The sequence below is a fragment of the Chiloscyllium punctatum genome, chromosome 15, assembly GCF_047496795.1.
Source record: "Chiloscyllium punctatum isolate Juve2018m chromosome 15, sChiPun1.3, whole genome shotgun sequence".
Taxonomy (NCBI): Eukaryota; Metazoa; Chordata; class Chondrichthyes; order Orectolobiformes; family Hemiscylliidae; genus Chiloscyllium; species Chiloscyllium punctatum.
In genome coordinates this window covers 48876453-48899212 of record NC_092753.1, presented here as the reverse complement: position 1 = coordinate 48899212, position 22760 = coordinate 48876453, and the positions used below count along the sequence as shown (strand labels likewise).

Here is a 22760-nt window from a genome sequence, read left to right as displayed (position 1 = left end):
GGTGGGTGCAGTGTGATCAGGACCTGAAGCTGAGCAGGTTGGGTACAGTGTGATCAGGATCTGAAGCTGAGCGGGGTAGGTACAGTGTGATCAGGATCTGAAGCTGAGCGGGGTGGGTACAGTGTGATCAGGATCTGAAGCAGAGCGGGGTGGGTACAGTGTGATCAGGATCTGAAGCTGAGCGGGGTGGGTACAGTGTGATCAGGATCTGGAGCTGAGCGGGGTAGGTACAGTGTGATCAGGATCTGAAGCTGAGCGGGGTGGGTACAGTGTGATCAGGATCTGGAGCTGAGCGGGGTAGGTACAGTGTGTTCAGGATCTGAAGCTGAGCAGGGTGGGTACAGTGTGATCAGGACCTGAAGCTGAGCAGAGTGGGTACAGTGTGATCAGGATCTGAAGCTGAGCGGGGTGGGTACAGTGTGATCAGGATCTGAAGCTGAGCGGGGTGGGTACAGTGTGATCAGGACATGCAGCTGAGCGGGGTGGGTACAGTGTGATCAGGATCTGAAGCTGAGCGGGGTGGGTACAGTGTGATCAGGATCTGAAGCTGAGCGGGGTGGGTACAGTGTGATCAGGACCTGAAGCTGAGCGGGGTGGGTACAGTGTGATTAGGATCTGAAGCTGAGCGGGGTGGGTACAGTGTGATCAGGACCTGAAGCTGAGCGGGGTGGGTACAGTGTGATCAGGACGTGTAGCTGAGCGGGGTGGGTACAGTGTGATCAGGATCTGAAGCTGAGCGGGGTGGGTACAGTGTGATCAGGATCTGAAGCTGAGCGGGGTGGGTACAGTGTGATCAGGACATGCAGCTGAGCGGGGTAGGTACAGTGTGATCAGGATCTGAAGCTGCGCAGGGTGGGTGCAGTGTGATCAGGATCTGAAGCTGAGCGGGGTAGGTACAGTGTGATCAGGATCTGAAGCTGCGCAGGGTGGGTGCAGTGTGATCAGGATCTGAAGCTGAGCGGGGTAGGTACAGTGTAATCAGGATCTGAAGCTGAGCGGGGTGTGTACAGTGTAATCACGATCTGAAGCTGAGCGGGGTGGGTGCAGTGTGATCAGGATCTGAAGCTGAGCGGGGTTGGTACAGTGTGATCAGGATCTGAAGCTGAGCGGGGTGGGTGCAGTGTGATCAGGATCTGAAGCTGAGCGGGGTGGGTACAGTGTGATCAGGATCTGAAGCTGAGCGGGGTGGGTACAGTGTGATCAGGATCTGAAGCTGAGCGGGGTGGGTACAGTGTGATCAGGACCTGAAGCTGAGCGGGGTGGGTACAGTGTGATCAGGATCTGAAGCTGAGCGGGGTGGGTACAGTGTGATCAGGACGTGTAGCTGAGCGGGGTGGGTACAGTGTGATCAGGATCTGAAGCTGAGCGGGGTGGGTACAGTGTGATCAGGACGTGTAGCTGAGCGGGGTGGGTACAGTGTGATCAGGATCTGAAGCTGAGCGGGGTGGGTACAGTGTGATCAGGATCTGAAGCTGAGCGGGGTGGGTACAGTGTGATCAGGATCTGAAGCTGAGCGGGGTGGGTACAGTGTGATCAGGACCTGAAGCTGAGCGGGATGGGTACAGTGTGATCAGGATCTGAAGCTGAGCGGGGTGGGTGCAGTGTGATCAGGATCTGAAGCTGAGCGGGGTGGGTACAGTGTGATCAGGACCTGAAGCTGAGCGGGGTGGGTACAGTGTGATCAGGATCTGAAGCTGAGCGGGGTGGGTACAGTGTGATCAGGACGTGTAGCTGAGCAGGTTGGGTACAGTGTGATCAGGACCTGAAGCTGAGCAGGGTGGGTACAGTGTGATCAGGATCTGAAGCTGAGCGGGGTGGGTACAGTGTGATCAGGATCTGAAGCTGAGCGGGGTAGGTACAGTGTGATCAGGACCTGAAGCTGAGCGGGGTGGGTACAGTGTGATCAGGATCTGAAGCTGAGCGGGGTGGGTACAGTGTGATCAGGACGTGTAGCTGAGCAGGTTGGGTACAGTGTGATCAGGATCTGAAGCTGAGCGGGGTGGGTACAGTGTGATCAGGATCTGAAGCTGAGCAGGGTGGGTACAGTGTGATCAGGATCTGAAGCTGAGCGGGGTAGGTACAGTGTGATCAGGATCTGAAGCTGAGCGGGGTGGGTACAGTGTGATCAGGATCTGAAGCTGCGCAGGGTGGGTGCAGTGTGATCAGGATCTGAAGCTGAGCGGGGTGGGTACAGTGTGATCAGGACGTGTAGCTGAGCAGGTTGGGTATAGTGTGATCAGGATCTGAAGCTGAGCGGGGTGGGTACAGTGTGATCAGGATCTGAAGCTGAGCGGGGTGGGTACAGTGTGATCAGGATCTGAAGCTGAGCGGGGTGGGTACAGTGTGATCAGGATCTGAAGCTGAGCAGGTTGGGTACAGTGTGATCAGGATCTGAAGCTGAGCGGGGTGGGTACAGTGTGATCAGGACCTGAAGCTGAGCGGGGTGGGTACAGTGTGATCAGGATCTGAAGCTGAGCGGGGTGGGTACAGTGTGATCAGGATCTGAAGCTGCGCAGGGTGGGTGCAGTGTGATCAGGATCTGAAGCTGAGCGGGGTGGGTACAGTGTGATCAGGATCTGAAGCTGAGCGGGGTGGGTACAGTGTGATCAGGACATGCAGCTGAGCGGGGTGGGTACAGTGTGATCAGGATCTGAAGCTGAGCGGGGTGGGTACAGTGTGATCAGGATCTGAAGCTGAGCGGGGTGGGTACAGTGTGATCAGGATCTGAAGCTGAGCGGGGTGGGTACAGTGTAATCAGGATCTGAAGCAGAGCAGGGTGGGTACAGTGTGATCAGGATCTGAAGCTGAGCGGGGTAGGTACAGTGTGATCAGGATCTGAAGCTGAGCGGGGTGGGTACAGTGTGATCAGGATCTGAAGCTGCGCAGGGTGGGTACAGTGTGATCAGGATCTGAAGCTGAGCGGGGTGGGTACAGTGTGATCAGGATCTGAAGCTGCGCAGGGTGGGTGCAGTGTGATCAGGATCTGAAGCAGAGCAGGGTGGGTACAGTGTGATCAGGATCTGAAGCTGCGCAGGGTGGGTACAGTGTGATCAGGATCTGAAGCTGAGCGGGGTGGGTATAGTGTGATCAGGATCTGAAGCTGAGCGGGGTGGGTACAGTGTGATCAGGACCTGAAGCTGAGCGGGGTGGGTACAGTGTGATCAGGACCTGAAGCTGAGCGGGGTGGGTACAGTGTGATCAGGATCTGAAGCTGAGCGGGGTGGGTACAGTGTGATCAGGATCTGAAGCAGAGCGGGGTGGGTACAGTGTGATCAGGATCTGAAGCTGAGCGGGGTGGGTACAGTGTGATCAGGATCTGAAGCTGAGCGGGGTGGGTACAGTGTGATCAGGACCTGAAGCTGAGCGGGGTGGGTACAGTGTGATCAGGACCTGAAGCTGAGCGGGGTGGGTACAGTGTGATCAGGACCTGAAGCTGAGCAAGGTGGGTACAGTGTGATCAGGATCTGAAGCTGAGCGGGGTGGGTACAGTGTGATCAGGATCTGAAGCTGAGCGGGGTGGGTACAGTGTGATCAGGTCCTGAAGCTGAGCGGGGTGGGTACAGTGTGATCAGGATCTGAAGCTGAGCGGGGTGGGTACAGTGTGATCAGGATCTGAAGCTGAGCGGGGTGGGTACAGTGTGATCAGGACCTAAAGCTGAGCGGGGTGGGTACAGTGTGATCAGGATCTGAAGCTGAGCGGGGTGGGTACAGTGTGATCAGGACGTGTAGCTGAGCGGGGTGGGTACAGTGTGATCAGGATCTGAAGCTGAGCGGGGTGGGTATAGTGTGATCAGGACGTGTAGCTGAGCGGGGTGGGTACAGTGTGATCAGGATCTGAAGCTGAGCGGGGTGGGTACAGTGTGATCAGGATCTGAAGCTGAGCGGGGTGGGTACAGTGTGATCAGGATCTGAAGCTGAGCGGGGTGGGTACAGTGTGATCAGGACCTGAAGCTGAGCGGGATGGGTACAGTGTGATCAGGATCTGAAGCTGAGCGGGGTGGGTGCAGTGTGATCAGGATCTGAAGCTGAGCGGGGTGGGTACAGTGTGATCAGGACCTGAAGCTGAGCGGGGTGGGTACAGTGTGATCAGGATCTGAAGCTGAGCGGGGTGGGTACAGTGTGATCAGGACGTGTAGCTGAGCAGGGTGGGTACAGTGTGATCAGGATCTGAAGCTGAGCGGGGTAGGTACAGTGTGATCAGGATCTGAAGCTGAGCGGGGTGGGTACAGTGTGATCAGGATCTGAAGCTGAGCGGGGTGGGTACAGTGTGATCAGGATCTGAAGCTGAGCGGGGTAGGTACAGTGTGATCAGGACCTGAAGCTGAGCGGGGTGGGTACAGTGTGATCAGGATCTGAAGCTGAGCGGGGTGGGTACAGTGTGATCAGGACGTGTAGCTGAGCAGGTTGGGTACAGTGTGATCAGGATCTGAAGCTGAGCGGGGTGGGTACAGTGTGATCAGGATCTGAAGCTGAGCAGGGTGGGTACAGTGTGATCAGGATCTGAAGCTGAGCGGGGTGGGTACAGTGTGATCAGGATCTGAAGCTGCGCAGGGTGGGTGCAGTGTGATCAGGATCTGAAGCTGAGCGGGGTGGGTACAGTGTGATCAGGATCTGAAGCTGAGCGGGGTGGGTACAGTGTGATCAGGATCTGAAGCTGAGCGGGGTGGGTACAGTGTGATCAGGACCTGAAGCTGAGCGGGGTGGGTACAGTGTGATCAGGATCTGGAGCTGAGCGGGGTAGGTACAGTGTGATCAGGATCTGAAGCTGAGCAGGGTGGGTACAGTGTGATCAGGACCTGAAGCTGAGCGGGGTGGGTACAGTGTGATCATGATCTGAAGCTGAGCGGGGTGGGTACAGTGTGATCAGGACCTGAAGCTGAGCGGGGTGGGTACAGTGTGATCAGGATCTGAAGCTGAGCGGGGTGGGTACAGTGTGATCAGGATCTGGAGCTGAGCAGGGTGGGTACAGTATGATCAGGACCTGAAGCTGAGCAAGGTGGGTACAGTGTGATCAGGATCTGGAGCTGAGCGGGGTGGGTACCGTGTGATCAGGACCTGAAGCTGAGCGGGGTGGGTACAGTGTGATCAGGACCTGAAGCTGAGCAGGGTGCTGCAGTGTGATCAGGACCTGGAGCTGAGCGGGGTGGGTACAGTGTGATCAGGACCTGAAGCTGAGCGGGGTGGGTACAGTGTGATCAGGATCTGAAGCTGAGCGGGGTGGGTACAGTGTGATCAGGACGTGTAGCTGAGCAGGTTGGGTACAGTGTGATCAGGACCTGAAGCTGAGCAGGGTGGGTACAGTGTGATCAGGATCTGAAGCTGAGCGGGGTGGGTACAGTGTGATCAGGATCTGAAGCTGAGCAGGGTGGGTACAGTGTGATCAGGATCTGAAGCTGAGCGGGGTGGGTACAGTGTGATCAGGATCTGAAGCTGCGCAGGGTGGGTGCAGTGTGATCAGGATCTGAAGCTGAGCGGGGTGGGTACAGTGTGATCAGGACGTGTAGCTGAGCAGGTTGGGTATAGTGTGATCAGGATCTGAAGCGGAGCGGGGTGGGTACAGTGTGATCAGGATCTGAAGCTGAGCGGGGTGGGTACAGTGTGATCAGGATCTGAAGCTGAGCGGGGTGGGTACAGTGTGATCAGGATCTGAAGCTGAGCGGGGTGGGTACAGTGTGATCAGGATCTGAAGCTGAGCGGGGTGGGTACAGTGTGATCAGGATCTGAAGCTGAGCGGGGTAGGTACAGTGTGATCAGGATCTGAAGCTGAGCGGGGTGGGTACAGTGTGATCAGGATCTGAAGCTGAGCAGGTTGGGTACAGTGTGATCAGGATCTGAAGCTGAGCGGGGTGGGTACAGTGTGATCAGGATCTGAAGCTGAGCGGGGTGGGTACAGTGTGATCAGGATCTGAAGCTGAGCGGGGTGGGTACAGTGTGATCAGGATCTGAAGCTGAGCGGGGTGGGTACAGTGTGATCAGGATCTGAAGCTGAGCGGGGTGGGTACAGTGTGATCAGGACATGCAGCTGAGCGGGGTGGGTACAGTGTGATCAGGATCTGAAGCTGAGCGGGGTGGGTACAGTGTGATCAGGATCTGAAGCTGAGCGGGGTAGGTACAGTGTGATCAGGATCTGAAGCTGCGCAGGGTGGGTGCAGTGTGATCAGGACCTGAAGCTGAGCGGGGTGGGTACAGTGTGATCAGGATCTGAAGCTGAGCGGGGTGGGTACAGTGTGATCAGGACCTGAAGCTGAGCAGGGTGGGTACAGTGTGATCAGGATCTGAAGCTGAGCGGGGTGGGTACAGTGTGATCAGGATCTGAAGCTGAGCGGGGTGGGTACAGTGTGATCAGGATCTGAAGCTGAGCGGGGTGGGTACAGTGTGATCAGGATCTGAAGCTGAGCGGGGTGGGTACAGTGTGATCAGGATCTGAAGCTGAGCGGGGTGGGTACAGTGTGATCAGGATCTGAAGCTGAGCGGGGTGGGTACAGTGTAATCAGGATCTGAAGCTGAGCGGGGTGGGTGCAGTGTGATCAGGATCTGAAGCTGAGCGGGGTTGGTACAGTGTGATCAGGATCTGAAGCAGAGCAGTGTGGGTACAGTGTGATCAGGATCTGAAGCTGAGCGGGGTGGGTACAGTGTGATCAGGATCTGAAGCAGAGCAGGGTGGATACAGTGTGATCAGGATCTGAAGCTGAGCGGGGTGGGTACAGTGTGATCAGGATCTGAAGCTGAGCGGGGTGGGTACAGTGTGATCAGGATCTGAAGCAGAGCAGGGTGGGTACAGTGTGATCAGGATCTGAAGCTGAGCGGAGTGGGTACAGTGTGATCAGGATCTGAAGCTGAGCGGGGTAGGTACAGTGTGATCAGGATCTGAAGCTGAGCGGGGTAGGTACAGTGTGATCAGGATCTGAAGCTGAGCGGGGTGGGTACAGTGTGATCAGGATCTGAAGCTGAGCGGGGTGGGTACAGTGTGATCAGGACCTGAAGCTGAGCGGGGTGGGTACAGTGTGATCAGGATCTGAAGCTGCGCAGGGTGGGTACAGTGTGATCAGGATCTGGAGCTGAGCAGGGTGGGTACAGTATGATCAGGACCTGAAGCTGAGCAAGGTGGGTACAGTGTGATCAGGATCTGGAGCTGAGCGGGGTGGGTACCGTGTGATCAGGACCTGAAGCTGAGCGGGGTGGGTACAGTGTGATCAGGACCTGAAGCTGAGCAGGGTGCTGCAGTGTGATCAGGACCTGGAGCTGAGCGGGGTGGGTACAGTGTGATCAGGACCTGAAGCTGAGCAGGGTGCTGCAGTGTGATCAGGACCTGGAGCTGAGCGGGGTGGGTACAGTGTGATCAGGATCTGAAGCTGAGCAGGCTGCTGCAGTGTGATCAGGACCTGGAGCTGAGTGGGTGATAGCAATGAGAATAGAGCCTCCCTTTCCCTCAAGTACAATTATAATCCTGCTGCACTTGAGAACCCATCATGTAGTATTTCTTTAAAGCATATGCCTAGCATCTCCCAACTTTATTTGGATCCCAAGCCAATTCTGCTTCCATGAGGAGCATTGCCTCTCCAGACCATCCCAGATGGCATCCTACTTCAAAGACCATCCCAGATGGCATCCTACTTCAAGGACCACAATTCCCACTCCCACGTGATCAACAATACCCTCCAGTGCATCTCCTCCACTTCCTGCATCTCTGCCCTTGAACTCCACCCCTCCAACCGCAACAAGAATAGAACCCTCCTTGTCTTCACCTTCCACCCCACCACCAAAGATATATTTCCCTCCCCACCCCTATCGATATTGCACGGAGACCATTCCCTTTGCAACTCCCTCATTAGGTCCACACCCCCCACCAACTCACCCTCCACTCCTGGCACCTTCTCTTGCTACTGCACCCACATCCATCCAAGGCCCTAAAGAATCCTTCCAGATTCGGCAGAGATTTTCCTGCATATCCAAACATCTCACCTACTGTGGCCATTGCTCTTGTTATGGTCTCCTTTACATTGGGAAGACAGGACGCCAACTCATGGAACTTTTCAGAGAACATCTCCTGGACATATGCACCAAACAATCCCAACACCCTGTGCCCTGTGCCCTACCACTTCAACTCCCCCTCCCACTCCGCTAAGGATATGCAAGTCCTGGGCCTCCTCTACCATCAAACCCTAGCCACCCAATGCCTGGAGGAAGAAACCCTCATCCTCTGCCTTGTGACCCCATGAATGACACGGCATCAACACGGATTTCACCAGTTTCCTTATCTCCCCTCCCCCCACCTCATCCCAGATCCCTCCAACTCGGCACTGCTTTGAACTGTCCTACCTATCCATCTTCCTGGATGGATATCTGCTCAAATCTTCGCTCCGACCTATCACCATCATTCCCCACCTGCATCTACTGATTGCCTTCCAAGCTACCTTGCCCCCAGCCCTGCACCACTTCTGTTTATCTCTCAACCCCTTCCCCCGCCTCCTCATTCCTGATGAAAAGTTTATGCCCGAAACGTTGACTCTCCTGCTCCTCAGATGCTGCCTGACCTGCTGTGCTTTCCCAACACCACACTTTGATAGCCAATTCTGATGCCCAATTACACTTCACAATTACTCCATTTCAGTTTTGGAAGCAGCTGCATCTTTTTGTGAATACCAGTTTGGCTAATATTTTCCTAATAGGATTCTGTTTAAAGTGACACTTGAACTGTTCTGCCTCATTTCCAATTCAATGGACTTAAAGGCAACAGAAGCCTGACTTCCAATTCTGAATTCTGCCTTAAACTCTTATGAGGTTTTCAAAATAACTATTCATACCACACAATAAGAACATCTACATGCATCATAAAGATGGCTGAAAGCTATCATTTATAATGCCAGTAAAGCATTGTAGATTCACCTTTAAACCAAAATCAACCCAATTTTAGTGTGACAGATCACACTGTGAAGTACAAAGTTCTAGAAACATCATTTAGGTCATTTAAAAATTTATTTAACTTCCAAATCCCCATTACATTTCGTCTCTCTTTTGGAGGATCCTGACCTCATTGTGATCATCAGACAAACTTCTCATTGTGGCAGTTTGATCTTCAGAGCTATGCAACAGTTGGATATGAGAGGTATCTCACTCCTTGTTTTTTTTATATACCTTCTTCAGAATTCATAAATTTGTAATCCATATCAAACAGTCTTGAAGAGGAAACCCATCTTTACCAATAATCTTCCCTAGATGTCTCTATTCTTTCAGCCGCTTTCTCTTTAATAAACACGATCAGCCAGATTGAAATTTGTTTCCAAGGGCCTTGCCACAGTCCTGAATGCTCACCGATTCTTTCACTCATTGGCTGTAACAAAAGCTTTTCTGCCTGCATGAAGTGCATTCAAATACTCTAAAAATGTATAACTAAATTAGGCCCTTCCCAAGCTGTGATGAGTTTACTATTAGTTATGGAACTTTAGGATTAATAACAAAAACTGATATGAACCATACATTGCCACCATCTGAAAAACTTCTTAGCACGTACAGCCCATGTCAGCATGGATGATAACTCACAGTTAAGCTAATGTGCCAAAACTTTCATGAATTATTTTTTCTATTACTGCTTGGTTCCTTTCACATATACAATTGTGAAAAAGGCTTTCTGCTGCCTGATTCAGAACTATTATATTCATATGCACACACATAACTCTGCATTAATCATTAGAAAACTCCCTCCATTATCAGTGAAAATTTTGCTGGCGGTCCAAGTCTGGCCTCTATCCAATTTTTATTATGTTATTCACAATTATTTTTGTATATTTATTACATATTATAACAAAATCTGGTTGCTAAGTCTACAAAATACAAAGCTGTTCTCTTCTTCTTTACCCCAAACCTTTAAATCCAAGGCCACTACCTCACTTAAATCTCTTGCTCAGAGAAGACTCAATATTGTCCATCAAAATTCCTTACAGGTCTCAGATCTCTTACTTATTTCTTGTACTTCTCATCCCTTATTTCTGCATCCTTTACTAACAGTTTAATCTTTTAGAAGATGGATAGGTAAGCTTCTTATGTATTTTTTACACAATTGACTTTTGTCTTCTAAATTTCTGTCCCAATATGAATAACATAGTTTAAAATGCCTTCAGTGGATGGGTCACATTCCATTGAAGGAATGCAATAATGTTCCCAATTGTATATATTTGCAAATTCAAAAATTTGCAAATATAACAGATTTGTCCTCATATATCCAGTTTCATCTGTGCTTTCTTCATTGGTAGTCTGTTTTAAAATAAGGTATTTCATTGGTCACTACATCCACACTAATGATATAATGATTCCAGCTATTTTACGAGGAAAATAATAATTTCAAAGATTTTACTGTGATGGAGCTCCCAACTTTCTTAACTTTTTCCAGATTCTTTTTGCTTAGCGAGTCTGGATGGGAATGCAGCCAGTCTATCCACACATAATAGACATGCATCCACTGTCCAATACTGCAAAGTTGAAATGCTCTGCTACCAATATATTCATCACTTGTGAAAAATACAATGTCCTCTCTTTGATCAACACTTTCATCTGCTTCCTCTGAATCCTCTGTTTCATGTTCGTTTCAAGTGCTTTAGCATTTGGGACAGTTCAAGGCATGGCAGTACTTTGAGTCACACCTGAAACATCGTTTGAACACACCCTGAGCATTTCTGGAATTCATTCACTTATTACAAATCCAAAAATTCTCTTCACTTCTTAAAATTATCAATAGCATTTCCACCCTCATTTCTATTAATTATACTTCTCCTTTCAGACCACTACTTACTGTAGCTAGACAGCCTTACCAATTTGCTAACACTGTCGCCCAATTTCTGTCGTATTCCCCTTTGTGCTACATAAATGCTACTGGAAAGGAATGCTGTCCTAGCAATGTTTTCAGTGCTCTGACATTTGTCCTGGTAGTATATGTCTATCTACAAATTTAGTTCTCATCAAAACTAGAACTTTCTCCATACTTGATACACTGGCACAGTCCAATAATGTAAATGCTAGCATCGTCTGGCGATTTTTCAGATGAAATTTCTGCAGTCTTGCCTTCAATCTGATAAACTCCTTTTGTGCTCTCTCGTAGAACTGTCCCCAGCTTTTCTAAGTTTGCCAAAATCTGACTACACCTCATAAGCAGTCTTTAGATAATCCTTTTGATAAAATTTATCCATAAAAGTTAAGAAATATGTCCAAACACTGATCATTGTTTAAACCTTCGGGTTCCAATTCTTCTATGTGGTAACAAACGTACTGAGGCTATAACTTGCTTCCTCATTGGTAAAGAACTAATTCGCTCTTCCACTTGTCATAAAGCTAATTTTCAGAAAACAGGGATGGGTAATCATTCCCTAAAACCTTACTTCTGACTCGACCATTCTCTGCTACCAATGTTATACCTCCAAAAGTCAACTGTATTTAGACAGAATGTAAGCCCACACGTTTGTGCAAGAGCTTTAATTTAGCTCGCCACACTCCGTAAAAATCTCATCATCCTATTTACTTACTCCCCATATGTACACAATCATGCAAAACCTAATAAAATCCTTATTAATAAATCCATCACCGGTTCCCTCCCTCCATTAGAACTTAGGCATTCTTTCAGACTATATCAGATGTTAAAACTCTGCCACCTCCTCATGATAGAAAGTAGCACTTAAACGTGTGAGGACTGACAGATGGCTACCTGAGGCCAGGACAAGACTGGGGGAAAGAAAAGCAGAATTATGTTACCTACAAGTTGCAATTATCCCAAACGATACAGATTTCTCGTCCCTCTCCCCGGTTACTTGCTAGACGAAAGCTGTATTTGCAAGGACACTGTTTTGATCTGAACTGGGAACTGGAAGTTGGGCAGTTTAGTTTGTATCTGCATTCATAAGCAACTCATCACCAGGACAAAATTAAATTGTCACACATTTCTGTCTTGTAATCCACTGACATATAAAAGGTGCTACTACAAAAGTAAACAGTTGTTGTGGTTCTGTTTGCCGAGCTGGGAATTTGTGTTGCAGATGTTTCATCCCCTGCCTAGGTGACATCCTCAGTGCTTGGGAGCCTCCTGTGAAGCGCTTCTGTGATGTTTCCTCCAGCATTTATAGTAGTTTGTACCTGCCGCTTCCGGTTGTCAGTTCCAGCTGTCCGCTGCAGTGGCCGGTATATTGGGTCCAGGTGATGTGCTTATTGATTGAATCTGTGGATGAGTGCCATGCCTCTAGGAATTCCCTGTCTGTTCTCTGTTTGGCTTGTCCTATAATAATAGTGTTGTCCCAGTCGAACTCATGTTGCTTGTCATCTGAGTATGTGGCTACCAAGGATAGCTGGTCATGTCGTTTCATGGCTAGTTGGTGTTCATGGATGCGGACCGTTAGCTGTCTTCCTGTTTGTCCTATGTAGTGTTTTGTGCAGTCCTTGCATGGGATTTTGTACACTACATTGGTTTTGCTCATGCTGGGTATCAGGTCCTTCGTCTTTGAAAGGATCGAATAGACCCAATATACCAGCCACTGCAACGGACAGCTGGAACTGACAACCGGAAGCGGCAGATACAAATCACTATAAATGCTGGAGGAAACAGCACAGAAGCGCTTCACAGGAGGCTCCCAAGCACTGAGGATGTCACCAAGACAGAAGACAAACGTCTGCAACACAAATTCCCAGCTCTGCGAACAGAACCACAACAACGAGCACCCGAGCTCCAAATCCTTGCCCAAACCTTAAAAGTAAATAGTCTATGAACAATGCAACTTATATAGGGTGATATAAACCACATTAGTGGCCTCAAAAGTAGGCAAGTTCACTAATTCTAATATTATCCCAGAAATTCTGCAATTTCCTCTTTAATACAGGTTCTTAAATCTGTAAAGTCCAACAAATTCATCACAATAATCCAAGCTAACAACTATTTACTTAAATGGGCAGAAAATTGTGGGCTGTTGCACACAGAAATAGAATACACTGACCAAATGTTTTACTTACTAAAATTTAGTGTAATATGTTGTTGTTACATATTATCTAATTATTACTCTTTTGTGAATGCACATACCCAATACTGGATAAGAAAATATGAACAGACCTATTATATGCATCTATGGTTTATGCTCAGCAGAGATACTTACACTAGCACAGGTTTTCCTGATATCTTAGGATGCCTTATGACCTCTGCCACGATGTCTTTGGCTTCTTCTATTCGATCAACATCACTGGAGTCCACAACAAAAATAACACCAAAGGACTCCGAGTAATAGTTCTTCCAGATCGCGCGGATTCTTTTCCCTCCTCCCAAATCAAAGATGGTGACTTCAAACTTGTCCTGTTTTAGATCAATTCTTGAAAAACCCACTGTGGGAGCTAAATCCTCTAGAGACTCTATAAAAGACAAGAAAAGATTTTTTAAAAAGATATATAAAGTATGTTGGGAGAGCAGAGACTGAGGACTTAGGTAGAACATAGAACAGTGCAGCACAGAAGAGGCCCATCAGCCCACGATGTCATACAGACCACTGATCCTCATGTATGCACCCTCAACTTTCTGTGACCATATGTATGTCCAGTAGTCCCCAATGACCTTGCTTCCACAACTGCTGCTGGCAACGCATTCCAGGCTCTCACAACTCTCTGTGTAAAGAACCCGCCTCTGACATCCCCTCTATACTTTCCTCCAACCAGCTTAAAACTATGACCCCTCGTGTTAGTCATTTCTGCCCTGGGAAATAGTCTCTGGCTATTGACTCTATCTATGCCTCTCATTATCTTGTATACCTCAATTCGGTCCCCTCTTCTCCTCCTTTTCTCCAATGAAAAAAGTCCGAGCTCAGTCAACCTCTCTTCATATGATAAGGCCTCCAGTCCAGGCAGCATCCTGGTAAACCTCCTCTGAACCTTCTCCAAAGCATCCACATCTTTCCCATAATAGGGCGACCAGAACTGGACGCAGTATTCCAAGTACAGTCTAACCAAAGTTTTATAGAGCTGCAACAAGATCTCATGACTCCTAAACTCAATCCCCTTGTTAATGAATTCCAAAACACCAAAAGCTTTCTTAACAACCCTGTCCACTTGGTGGCCATTTTAAGAGATCTATGTACCTGCACACCAAGATCCGCTGTTCCTCCACACTGCCAAGAATCCTATCCTTAATCCTGTACTCAGCTTTCAAATTCGACCTTCCAAAATGCATCACCTCGCATTTATCCAGGTTGAACTCCATCTGCCACCTCTCAGCCCATCTCTGCATCCTGTCAATGTCCCGCTACAGCCTACAACAGCCCTCTATACTGTCAACGACACCTCCAACCTTTGTGTCGTCTGCAAACTTGCTGACCCATCCTTTAATCCCCTCATCCAAGTCATTAATAAAAATTACAAACAGTAAAGGCCCTAGGACAGAGCCCTGTGGAACACCACTCACCACAGACTTCCAGGCAGAATATTTTCCTTCTACTACCACTCGCTATCTTCTGTTGGCCAGCCAATTCTGTATCCAGACAGCTAACTTCCCCTGTATACCCTTCCTCCTGACCTTCTGAATGAGCCTACCATGGGGAACCTTATCAAATGCCTTGCTGAAGTCCATATACACCACATCCACAGCTCGACCCTCATCAACTTTTCTAGTCACATCCTCAAACAACTCGATAAGGTTTGTGAGGCATGACCTGCCCCTCACAAAGCCGTGTTGACTGCATTTAATCAAGCCATGCTCTTCCAAATGGTCATAAATCCTATCCCTCAGAATCCTTTCTAACACCTTGCAGACGACAGACGTGAGACTTACTGGTCTGTAATTGCCGGGGATTTCCCTATTTCCTTTCTTGAAGAGAACAATTACATTTGCCTCTTTCCAGGCCTCAGGTACGACTCAGTGGAGAGCAAGGATGCAAAGATCTTCGTAAGTGGCGAAGCAATTGCATTCCTCATTTTCCAAAGCAGCTGAGGACAAATCTGGTCCGGTCCTGGCGACTTGTCAATTTTAATGTTTGACAAAGTTTTCAGCACATCAGCTTCCTCTATCTCTATCCATTTCAGCATGCACACCTGCTCTTCAAAGGTTTCATCACTACAAAGTTTGTTTCTTTCGTAAAGACAGAAGCAAAAAACTGATTTAGGGCTTCCCCTACCTCCTCAGACTCCACACACAAATTCCCTATGCTATCCCTGATCGGGCCTACTCTTTCTTTGACTATTCTCTTATTCCTCACATAAATGTAAAATGCCTTTGTGTTCTCCCTAATCCGTTTTGCCAAGCCTTTCCTCATGCCCCCTCCTGGCTCTCCTCAGACCATTTTTGAGCTCCTTCCTCGCCTGCCTGTGATCCTCTAGAGCTGAGCTTCACCCTAGCTCCCTCCACCTTATGCAAGCTACCTTTTTCCTTTTGACAAGAAGCTCCACCGCTCTCGTCATCCAAGGTTCCTTTATCTTACCACTTCTTGCCTGTCTCAGAGGGACATATTTATTCATCACTTGCAACAACTGTTCCTTAAACAGTCTCCACATGTCTATAATGCCTTTACCATGGAATAATTGCTCCCAGTCCATGCTTCCTAACTCATGTCTAATCGCATCATAGTTTCCTCTTCCCCAATTAAATATCCTCCCATTTTGCCTAATCCTCTCCTTCTCCATAGCTATGTCGAATGTGAGGCAGTTGTGGTCACTATCACCAAAATGGTCTCCCACCACAAGATCTGATACCTGCCCCGGCTCGTTTGCGAGCACCAAGTCTAGAATGGCCTCTCCCCTCGTCGGCCTGTCAATGTACTGAGTTAGGAAACCCTCCTGAACACCTTACAAAAACAGCTCCATTCAAATCTTCTGCTCAAAGGAGGTTCCAATCAATATTGGGAAAGTTAAAGTCACCCATTACAACAACCCTACTACGTCCACACTTTTCCAAAATCTGCTAACCTATGCTCTCTTCCATCTCCCTGCTGCTATTGGGGGGCCTGTAGTAAACCCCTAACGAGGTGACTGCTCCCTTGCTGTTCCTAATTTCCACCCATTCTGACTCGGTAGGCAGATCTTCCTCGACAATGGAAGCTTCTGTAGCTGAGATACCCTCTCTGATTAGTAGTGCTACACCCCCTCCTCTTTTTCCCCACTCCCTATTCTTTTTAAATGCTCTAAACCCTGGAACATCCAGCAACCATTCCTGCCCCTGAGAAACCCATGTCTCTGTTATGGCCACAACATCATAGCATCATAGCATCCATGCTCTAAGGCAGATGGAAACGGGAAAATATTCAGCTGATATTAAAACAATCCTCAACATTTTAGTTCTCAGGCATTGTGTTAACTCCAAATAAAATCTTACTGGCAATAAAAAAAGAAACTGCCAAAATTACATACAAAGGTATCATGAATTAGGATCGATGTTCAACCCATTAACAAGCACAAATACGGGAATATTGGTTTGAAAACAAAAATGCGAAATTTACTCCCCCGTGCCTCCAATCAATCTATCTGATTTCATTTTCATCAAGGTCTACATGTGACTGGAATCCCAATGTTATTAACTGACACAAGCAATGCAGTAAAGTGACAACAGCTCCAAATTCCAATGCAGCTGATTCAATTTTTGCTGAATGCATTTAAAGTATAGTTGCAATGCATTCCTGCAAAAACAAATCACAAATGGACTGTTTTCCAGATTTAAAGAATTTATTTTGCCTCTTCTGAATCACACAAGCCAGCAGGAAATGACTATGGGTCTTGCAGTCACAGTAGGATTACCAGGATTACAGCAAGGTTGAGTGCCATCAACAGTACACATATTGTGGTCAAGACTTCTGTAACAACCAAGAGCTTCGTGTACCATAAGTGGTTTTATTCACTTAAAATCCAATATGGATTTGTAACAGGTAGGTCATCTGATGAACCCAACTGATTTTTTTTTTACTTTAATAGAAAGATAACTACAGAATTGACCTGGTTTGGAAATTGGCTGAGCAAGAGATAAAACAGCACTAAAGAGCAGGTAAGTGTAAATGGCAGAGTGCCCCATGTAGTGACCCACAATAAGCTAAGTTGGGGTCTCAACTATTCATTGTATTTATTAATAACTTAAATGAATTAGATAGTCATAGATGCCAAATTTGCTAATGATACCAAGATAAACAAAATTAGTAATTAGTTAAGAGGAAATTGAAACATTATAAACAGATTAATAAAATTAATGGGCAAAAAAACTATAGCAACAGGATTTCACTGAAGGAAAACAGGAGGTCATCCACATTCGACCTAAAAAGGATAGAATAGAGTCACTTACAAATGAAAAGAAAGCTAGAGAAAGCAGAATTCCAGAGGTTGAGGGAACAGTTCAACCGTTTTCAGAATGAAAGTACCCAGGACAGTTCACAGCATCATGTGCTGAACCTAGCAACATTCCAAATATGCATTCAGCAAGTACAAATCTTTGTAGATGTCGTACATTGCAACATTGAGATGCTGCAAAGCCAGTTTCACTCAGTTGGTGGCATAATAGGGAAGCCTGCTATCCCACAGGATTAGTAAAATCATATGTCTTCTGCCTACATTTCTCTTTTCAGCGAGAACACAATAAGTCCCCTGTTCTAATATAAAGAGCATTTGTCAATTCTCCAACGCAGCAATAGAGTTGTTAGATATATTGCCTATTTCAGGAGGCCATATGAAGAGATTCAGGAGCCACAGTCACCTTTACAGTGGCAGGGATATCCACTCAATTCTGAAGCTGCAGATCTGGTTTCAGAAAGTGGCAGAAATTTTAAAAAAGCAGATTATGCACACACAGCTCCTGGTTTAGCTGGAGGTAAGAGAAATGCTCCAGAAGACCCCAGGATGATAAAGCATCCTGCTGACAGCGATTCTTCTCTTTCTTCCTCCTGTTCTCTCTGCAAGAGTTTGTTGTTGTCTTTGTTGAATTTGCTTCATCTTGCTCTTTTGCTGTAGCCATGGGGAAATGCAATTGTAGCATTCATAGTTGGGTGCAGTTGACAACAAAGAGCTTCGCTACATGCAGCACCATTCCCACCCAACTTTAACCAACTTCTCAAAATACCATGCCCTTGCATAAACTCAAACTATGACAGAATAATCAGTAATTAATACAAAAGGGGTGGATGATCACTTTGAGTAGTATTGATTGGGGCTTTATTTCAGTTACTAAAATTCATGTTCAACAGCGAGAGGTTAAGAAAGGACATTAATTCGATTGGTAAGATTGCAAAATGGCAGCATTGGTGTCAAGTCAGTGATACAAGCTGACTGCTTCACAATATGTGCACTTTACAATTGCCTCACTGTTATGTCTGCACTTCAGCATAAATATCATCTTGTAGCAAAAGAGTGGCCATTGTGCCAAAACTATGGGTACAATAGGTCAAAATTTTCAGGTATGTTTAACAGCTTAGTTTTCTTAGTTGAGAGAAGTGCCACACTACAGCATTTGAATAGTCTAATATGAAAAGGAGTTTAAATTTAGTTTTAATGCTTTAAAAGCTACAAGATCTTATGTGAAATTCAGTATGTTTCAGCATGTGCAGAGAGAGAAGTTAAAGTTTCAATGGATCTCCAAAAACTTCTTACCTCCTTGAATTCCTTTCACAGTTGCAGTTTTTCCAGCATTATCCAACCCTACCATCACTAGAGTTACTTTCCTGTGAAAAGAACATGTTGTATTTAGATAAGATTAATTCTCCTATATACAATACTTTACAAAAAGCATGTTAGACCATGGATGTCAGGCATCATGTCAGAGCATGAATAGAGCTGGAATAATATACAGTTTTAATCATAAAATTAAAAGCCACAATTTCCAGATTACGACCCAAATGTGCTGTGATATTAGTATGATCACTGTTAAAATACTGGGTTGAATATACTTTAAAAGGAGCAAACTACAAGGAACTGACGTCACATAAATTAAGAGGACAAAACCCAAAAACAATTTATCAACAATGATTATAGTTTTATAAAAAATGATGAGGTAAAGCTACCTATTGTCACCATAAAAGTAGATGTTGGACTGGTGCCTATGGAAACCATTATCAGCTAAAGAGTAACGCTCCAGCCATAAATCCTGGCAAATTATTGAGGAGAAAGTGCGAGAGAGAGAGAGAAAGCAAGAGAGAGAGAGCGTGAATGAGAAACAGCAAGCGAGTGAGAGAAAGCAAGAGAGAGAGAGAGGTGGTGATGGGAGAGAGCAGGAGAGAAAGTATTACAAAAGGAAGAGCAACTGGTTTTGAAGACTCACTGTATAAAAATTAGATGAATTAAAGGATGCAATCATAGAGCATTTTTCAATTTAAAGCTAAAGTGAATGAGGAAAGCACCTTTGGGCCACAGTGAACACAAAGGTGGTCACAACCCAACTATCCAAGATAGTCCTGCTTCTCCCTTTTTCATTCAGCTCACTCCAAATAGTTCCTAAACTTAAGGTAGGGTCTTGGGTAGTTGTTGTGGTTCTGTTCGCCGAGCTGGGAATTTGTGTTGCAGACGTTTCGTCCCCTGTCTAGGTGACATCCTCAGTGCTTGGGAGCCTCCTGTGATGTTTCCTCCGGCATTTGTAGTGGTTTGAATCTGCCGCTTCCGGTTGTCAGTTCCAGCTGTCCGCTGTAGTGGCCGGTATATTGGGTCCAGGTCAATGTGCTTATTGATTGAATCTGTCGATGAGCGTCATGCCTCTAGGAATTCCCTGTCTGTTCTCGGTTTGGCTTGTCCTATAATAGTAGTGTTGTCCCAGTCAAATTCATGTTGCTTGTCATCTGCATGTGTGGCTACTAAGGATAGCTGGTCGTGTCGTTTCGTGGCTAGTTGGTGTTCATGGATGCGGATCGTTAGCTGTTTTCCTGTTTGTCCTATGTAGTGTTTTGTGCAGTCCTTGCATGGGATTTTGTACACTACATTGGTTTTGCTCATGCTGGGTATCGGGTCCTTCGTTCTGGTGAGTTGTTGTCGGAGAGTGGCTGTTGGTTTGTGTGCTGTTATGAGTCCTAGTGGTCGTAGTAGTCTGGCTGTCAGTTCGGAAATGCTCCTGATGTATGGTAGTGTGGCTAGTCCTTTGGGCTGCAGCAAGTCCTCGTTCCGTTGTCTTTCCCTTAGGCATCTGTTGATGAAATTGCGAGGGTATCCGTTTTTGGCGAATACATTGTATATGTGTTCTTCTTCCTCTTTTTTGCAGTTCTGGTGTACTGCAGTGTGTTGTAGCCCTTTTGAACAGTGTTTTGATGCAACTTCTTTTGTGTGTGTTGGGGTGGTTGCTTTTGTAGTTCAGGACTTGGTCTGTGTGTGTGGCTTTCCTGTATACCTTTGTAGTGAAGTTTCCGTTTGGTGTTCTCTGTACCATCACATCTAGGAATGGGAGTTGGTTGTCCTTTTCTTCCTCTCTCGTGAATCGGATTCCTGTCAGTGTGGCGTTGATGTTCCGGTGTGTGTTCTCTATTTCTGTGTTTTTAATGATTACAAAGGTGTCATCCACATATCTGACCCAGAGTTTGGGTTGAATTTGTGGAAAGACTGTTTGTTCTAAACTTTGCATTACTGCTTCTGCTATGAGTCCAGAGATGGGTGAGCCCATGGGTGTGCCGTTGATTTGTTCATATATTTGGTTGTTGAATGTGAAGTGTGTTGTGAGGCACAGGTCCAGTAGTTTGAGTATGCCGTCTTTGTTGATAGGTTCAACATCCTGTTGTCTGTTCTGTATGTCCAGCAGGTTGACTATTGTTTCTCTGGCTAGGGTTTTGTCGATAGAGGTGAACAGTGCCGTTACATTGAATGAGACCATGGTTTCTTCCTTGTCTATGTGCGTATTTCTGATGATGTCCAAGAATTCCTGTGTTGATTGTATAGATTGTCTGGATCCATTGATCAGGTGTTTCAGTTTCTGCTGGAGTTCTTTGGCCAGTTTGTGTGATGGTGTCCCTGGTAGTGATACTATGAGTCTGAGTGGGATGTCTGGTTTGTGCACTTTAGGTAGTCCATAGAATCTGGGGGTGTTGTTGCTTTCAGGTTTCATTCTTTGTAGGTCAAACCTGGTTATCTGTCCTTTTTTTGTAGGTTCCTCAGTGTGTTGTTTATCCTATTGGTGAGCTGTGTGGTGGGGTCAAACTCCCTCTTTTGGTAGGTGTTGGTATCTGCAAGTAGTTGTTGCGCTTTTTGGATGTAGTCTGCTTTGTCCAGGATGACGGTCATTCTGCCTTTGTCTGCTGGTAGTATGATTATGTTCTTATCGTTTCTTAGTGCTTTTAGTGCTTTCCTCTCCTTGGTGTTGAGGTTACATGTTTATCTTTTCCTTGTTATCAGAGGTACGATACTTTGTCTCACTGTTTATTGTGTCTCTTCTGTCAGTCTGACAAACTTTGGTCTTGGGTAGTGTTGTAGAACAGAGGGGCCCAGGGCTGCAGATACATAGTTCTTTGAAGTTTACATCACATATAGACAGGGTGGTTTAAAAGACATTTTGACATCCTTGGCTTCAATGCTCAGTCCTTTGAGTATAGGAGTTGGGAAGTCATGTTGAGGTTGTACAGGACATTAGTGAGGCCTCTTCTGGAATATTGTGTCCAGTTCTAGTTTCCCATTTATAAGAAGGATATTATTAAGCTGGAGAAGGTTCAGAAAAGATTTACTAGGATGTTGCTGGGTATGGAAGGTTTGAGTTATAAGGATAGGCTAGGACATATTGCACTGTAGCACAGGAGGTTCAGAGGCGACCCTTATAGAAGTTTATAAATAGGTTGGGGTATAAGTAGAGTTAATGGTGGTTGTCTTTTCCCTAGCTTGGGATATCTCAAGACAAGAGAGCATATTTTTAAGGTAAGAGAAGGACCGGTCTTCACCCAGATACACAGAACAGCCATGGGGATCAGCTCTTCACCCAGACACACACAGAACAGCCATGGGGACCAGCTCTTAACCCAGACACACACAGAACAACCATGGGGACCAGCACTTCGCCCAGAGTGCGAGCAGCAGCTGAGTTTAAACGAACCCGAAAGGCTACAGCTAAGGTAAGACAGTTTGTTTTAAAATTACTTACCGGTAGCGGGCAGCAGTGTTTTTTTTCTCTTCACAGAAAGAGCGGGAGCAGCAGGGGGAAGTGATGACGACCAGAGGGGCAGCCGGGACCCGAAAGCTGGTGAAGCGCAAGCTTACCTGGGTAGGTGTTTTTCCCTATAAAAGCGCGCAGGAGAGGAACCTGAGGCACTACGGAGGTAGTGCATCCCACCCGCCCTCCTCCTCTAACCTAATAATAAGACCCGTTGTGGTAAGTAGGTAAGTGATGCATTTTGCTTGTTCTATTCTTTAGACCTAGTTTGTGTTTTTTAAAAGGTTACTTTTAGAGGGATGGCAGTGAACGCAGTGCAATGCTCCTCTTGCAACATGTTTGAGGTGAGGAATGCCATCGTTGTCCCTGCTGATTACACTTGCAAGAAGTGCACCCATCTCCAGCTCCTCCAAGATCGTGTTAGGGAACTGGAGCTGGAGTTGGATGAACTTAGGATCATTCGGGAGGCAGAGGGGGTCATAGATCGGAGCTTTAGGGAAGTAGTAACTCCAAAGATTGCAGACAGATGGGTGACAGTGAGGGGGACTGGGAGGAAGCAGCCAGTGCAGGGACCCCCCTGCGGCCGTCCCCCTCAAGAACAAGTATACCGTTTTGGATACTTGTGGGGGGGGACGTCTTACCAGGGGTAAGCAATGGGGTTCAGGCCTCTGGCACGAGGCCTGTCCCCGTTGCTCAGAAGTGAAGGGTAGAGCAGAGCAAAGCAATAGTT

General features: G+C 46.9%; 1 protein-coding gene across 6 annotated transcripts in view; it reads right to left on the bottom strand.

Moving 5' to 3' along the window:
- The window catches only part of arl13b (ADP-ribosylation factor-like 13b), a 107041-nt gene that overhangs the window by 67285 nt on the left and 16996 nt on the right, over positions 1-22760 (bottom strand). For all 6 annotated transcript variants that reach the window (XM_072585067.1, XM_072585072.1, XM_072585069.1 and 3 more), the window contains exons 3-4: positions 18571-18641; positions 13125-13374 (exon numbers count right to left, since the gene is read on the bottom strand). In XM_072585067.1, coding sequence (XP_072441168.1) covers positions 13125-13374; positions 18571-18641 — 321 coding nt within the window. The remainder of the gene's footprint in view (positions 1-13124; positions 13375-18570; positions 18642-22760) is intronic.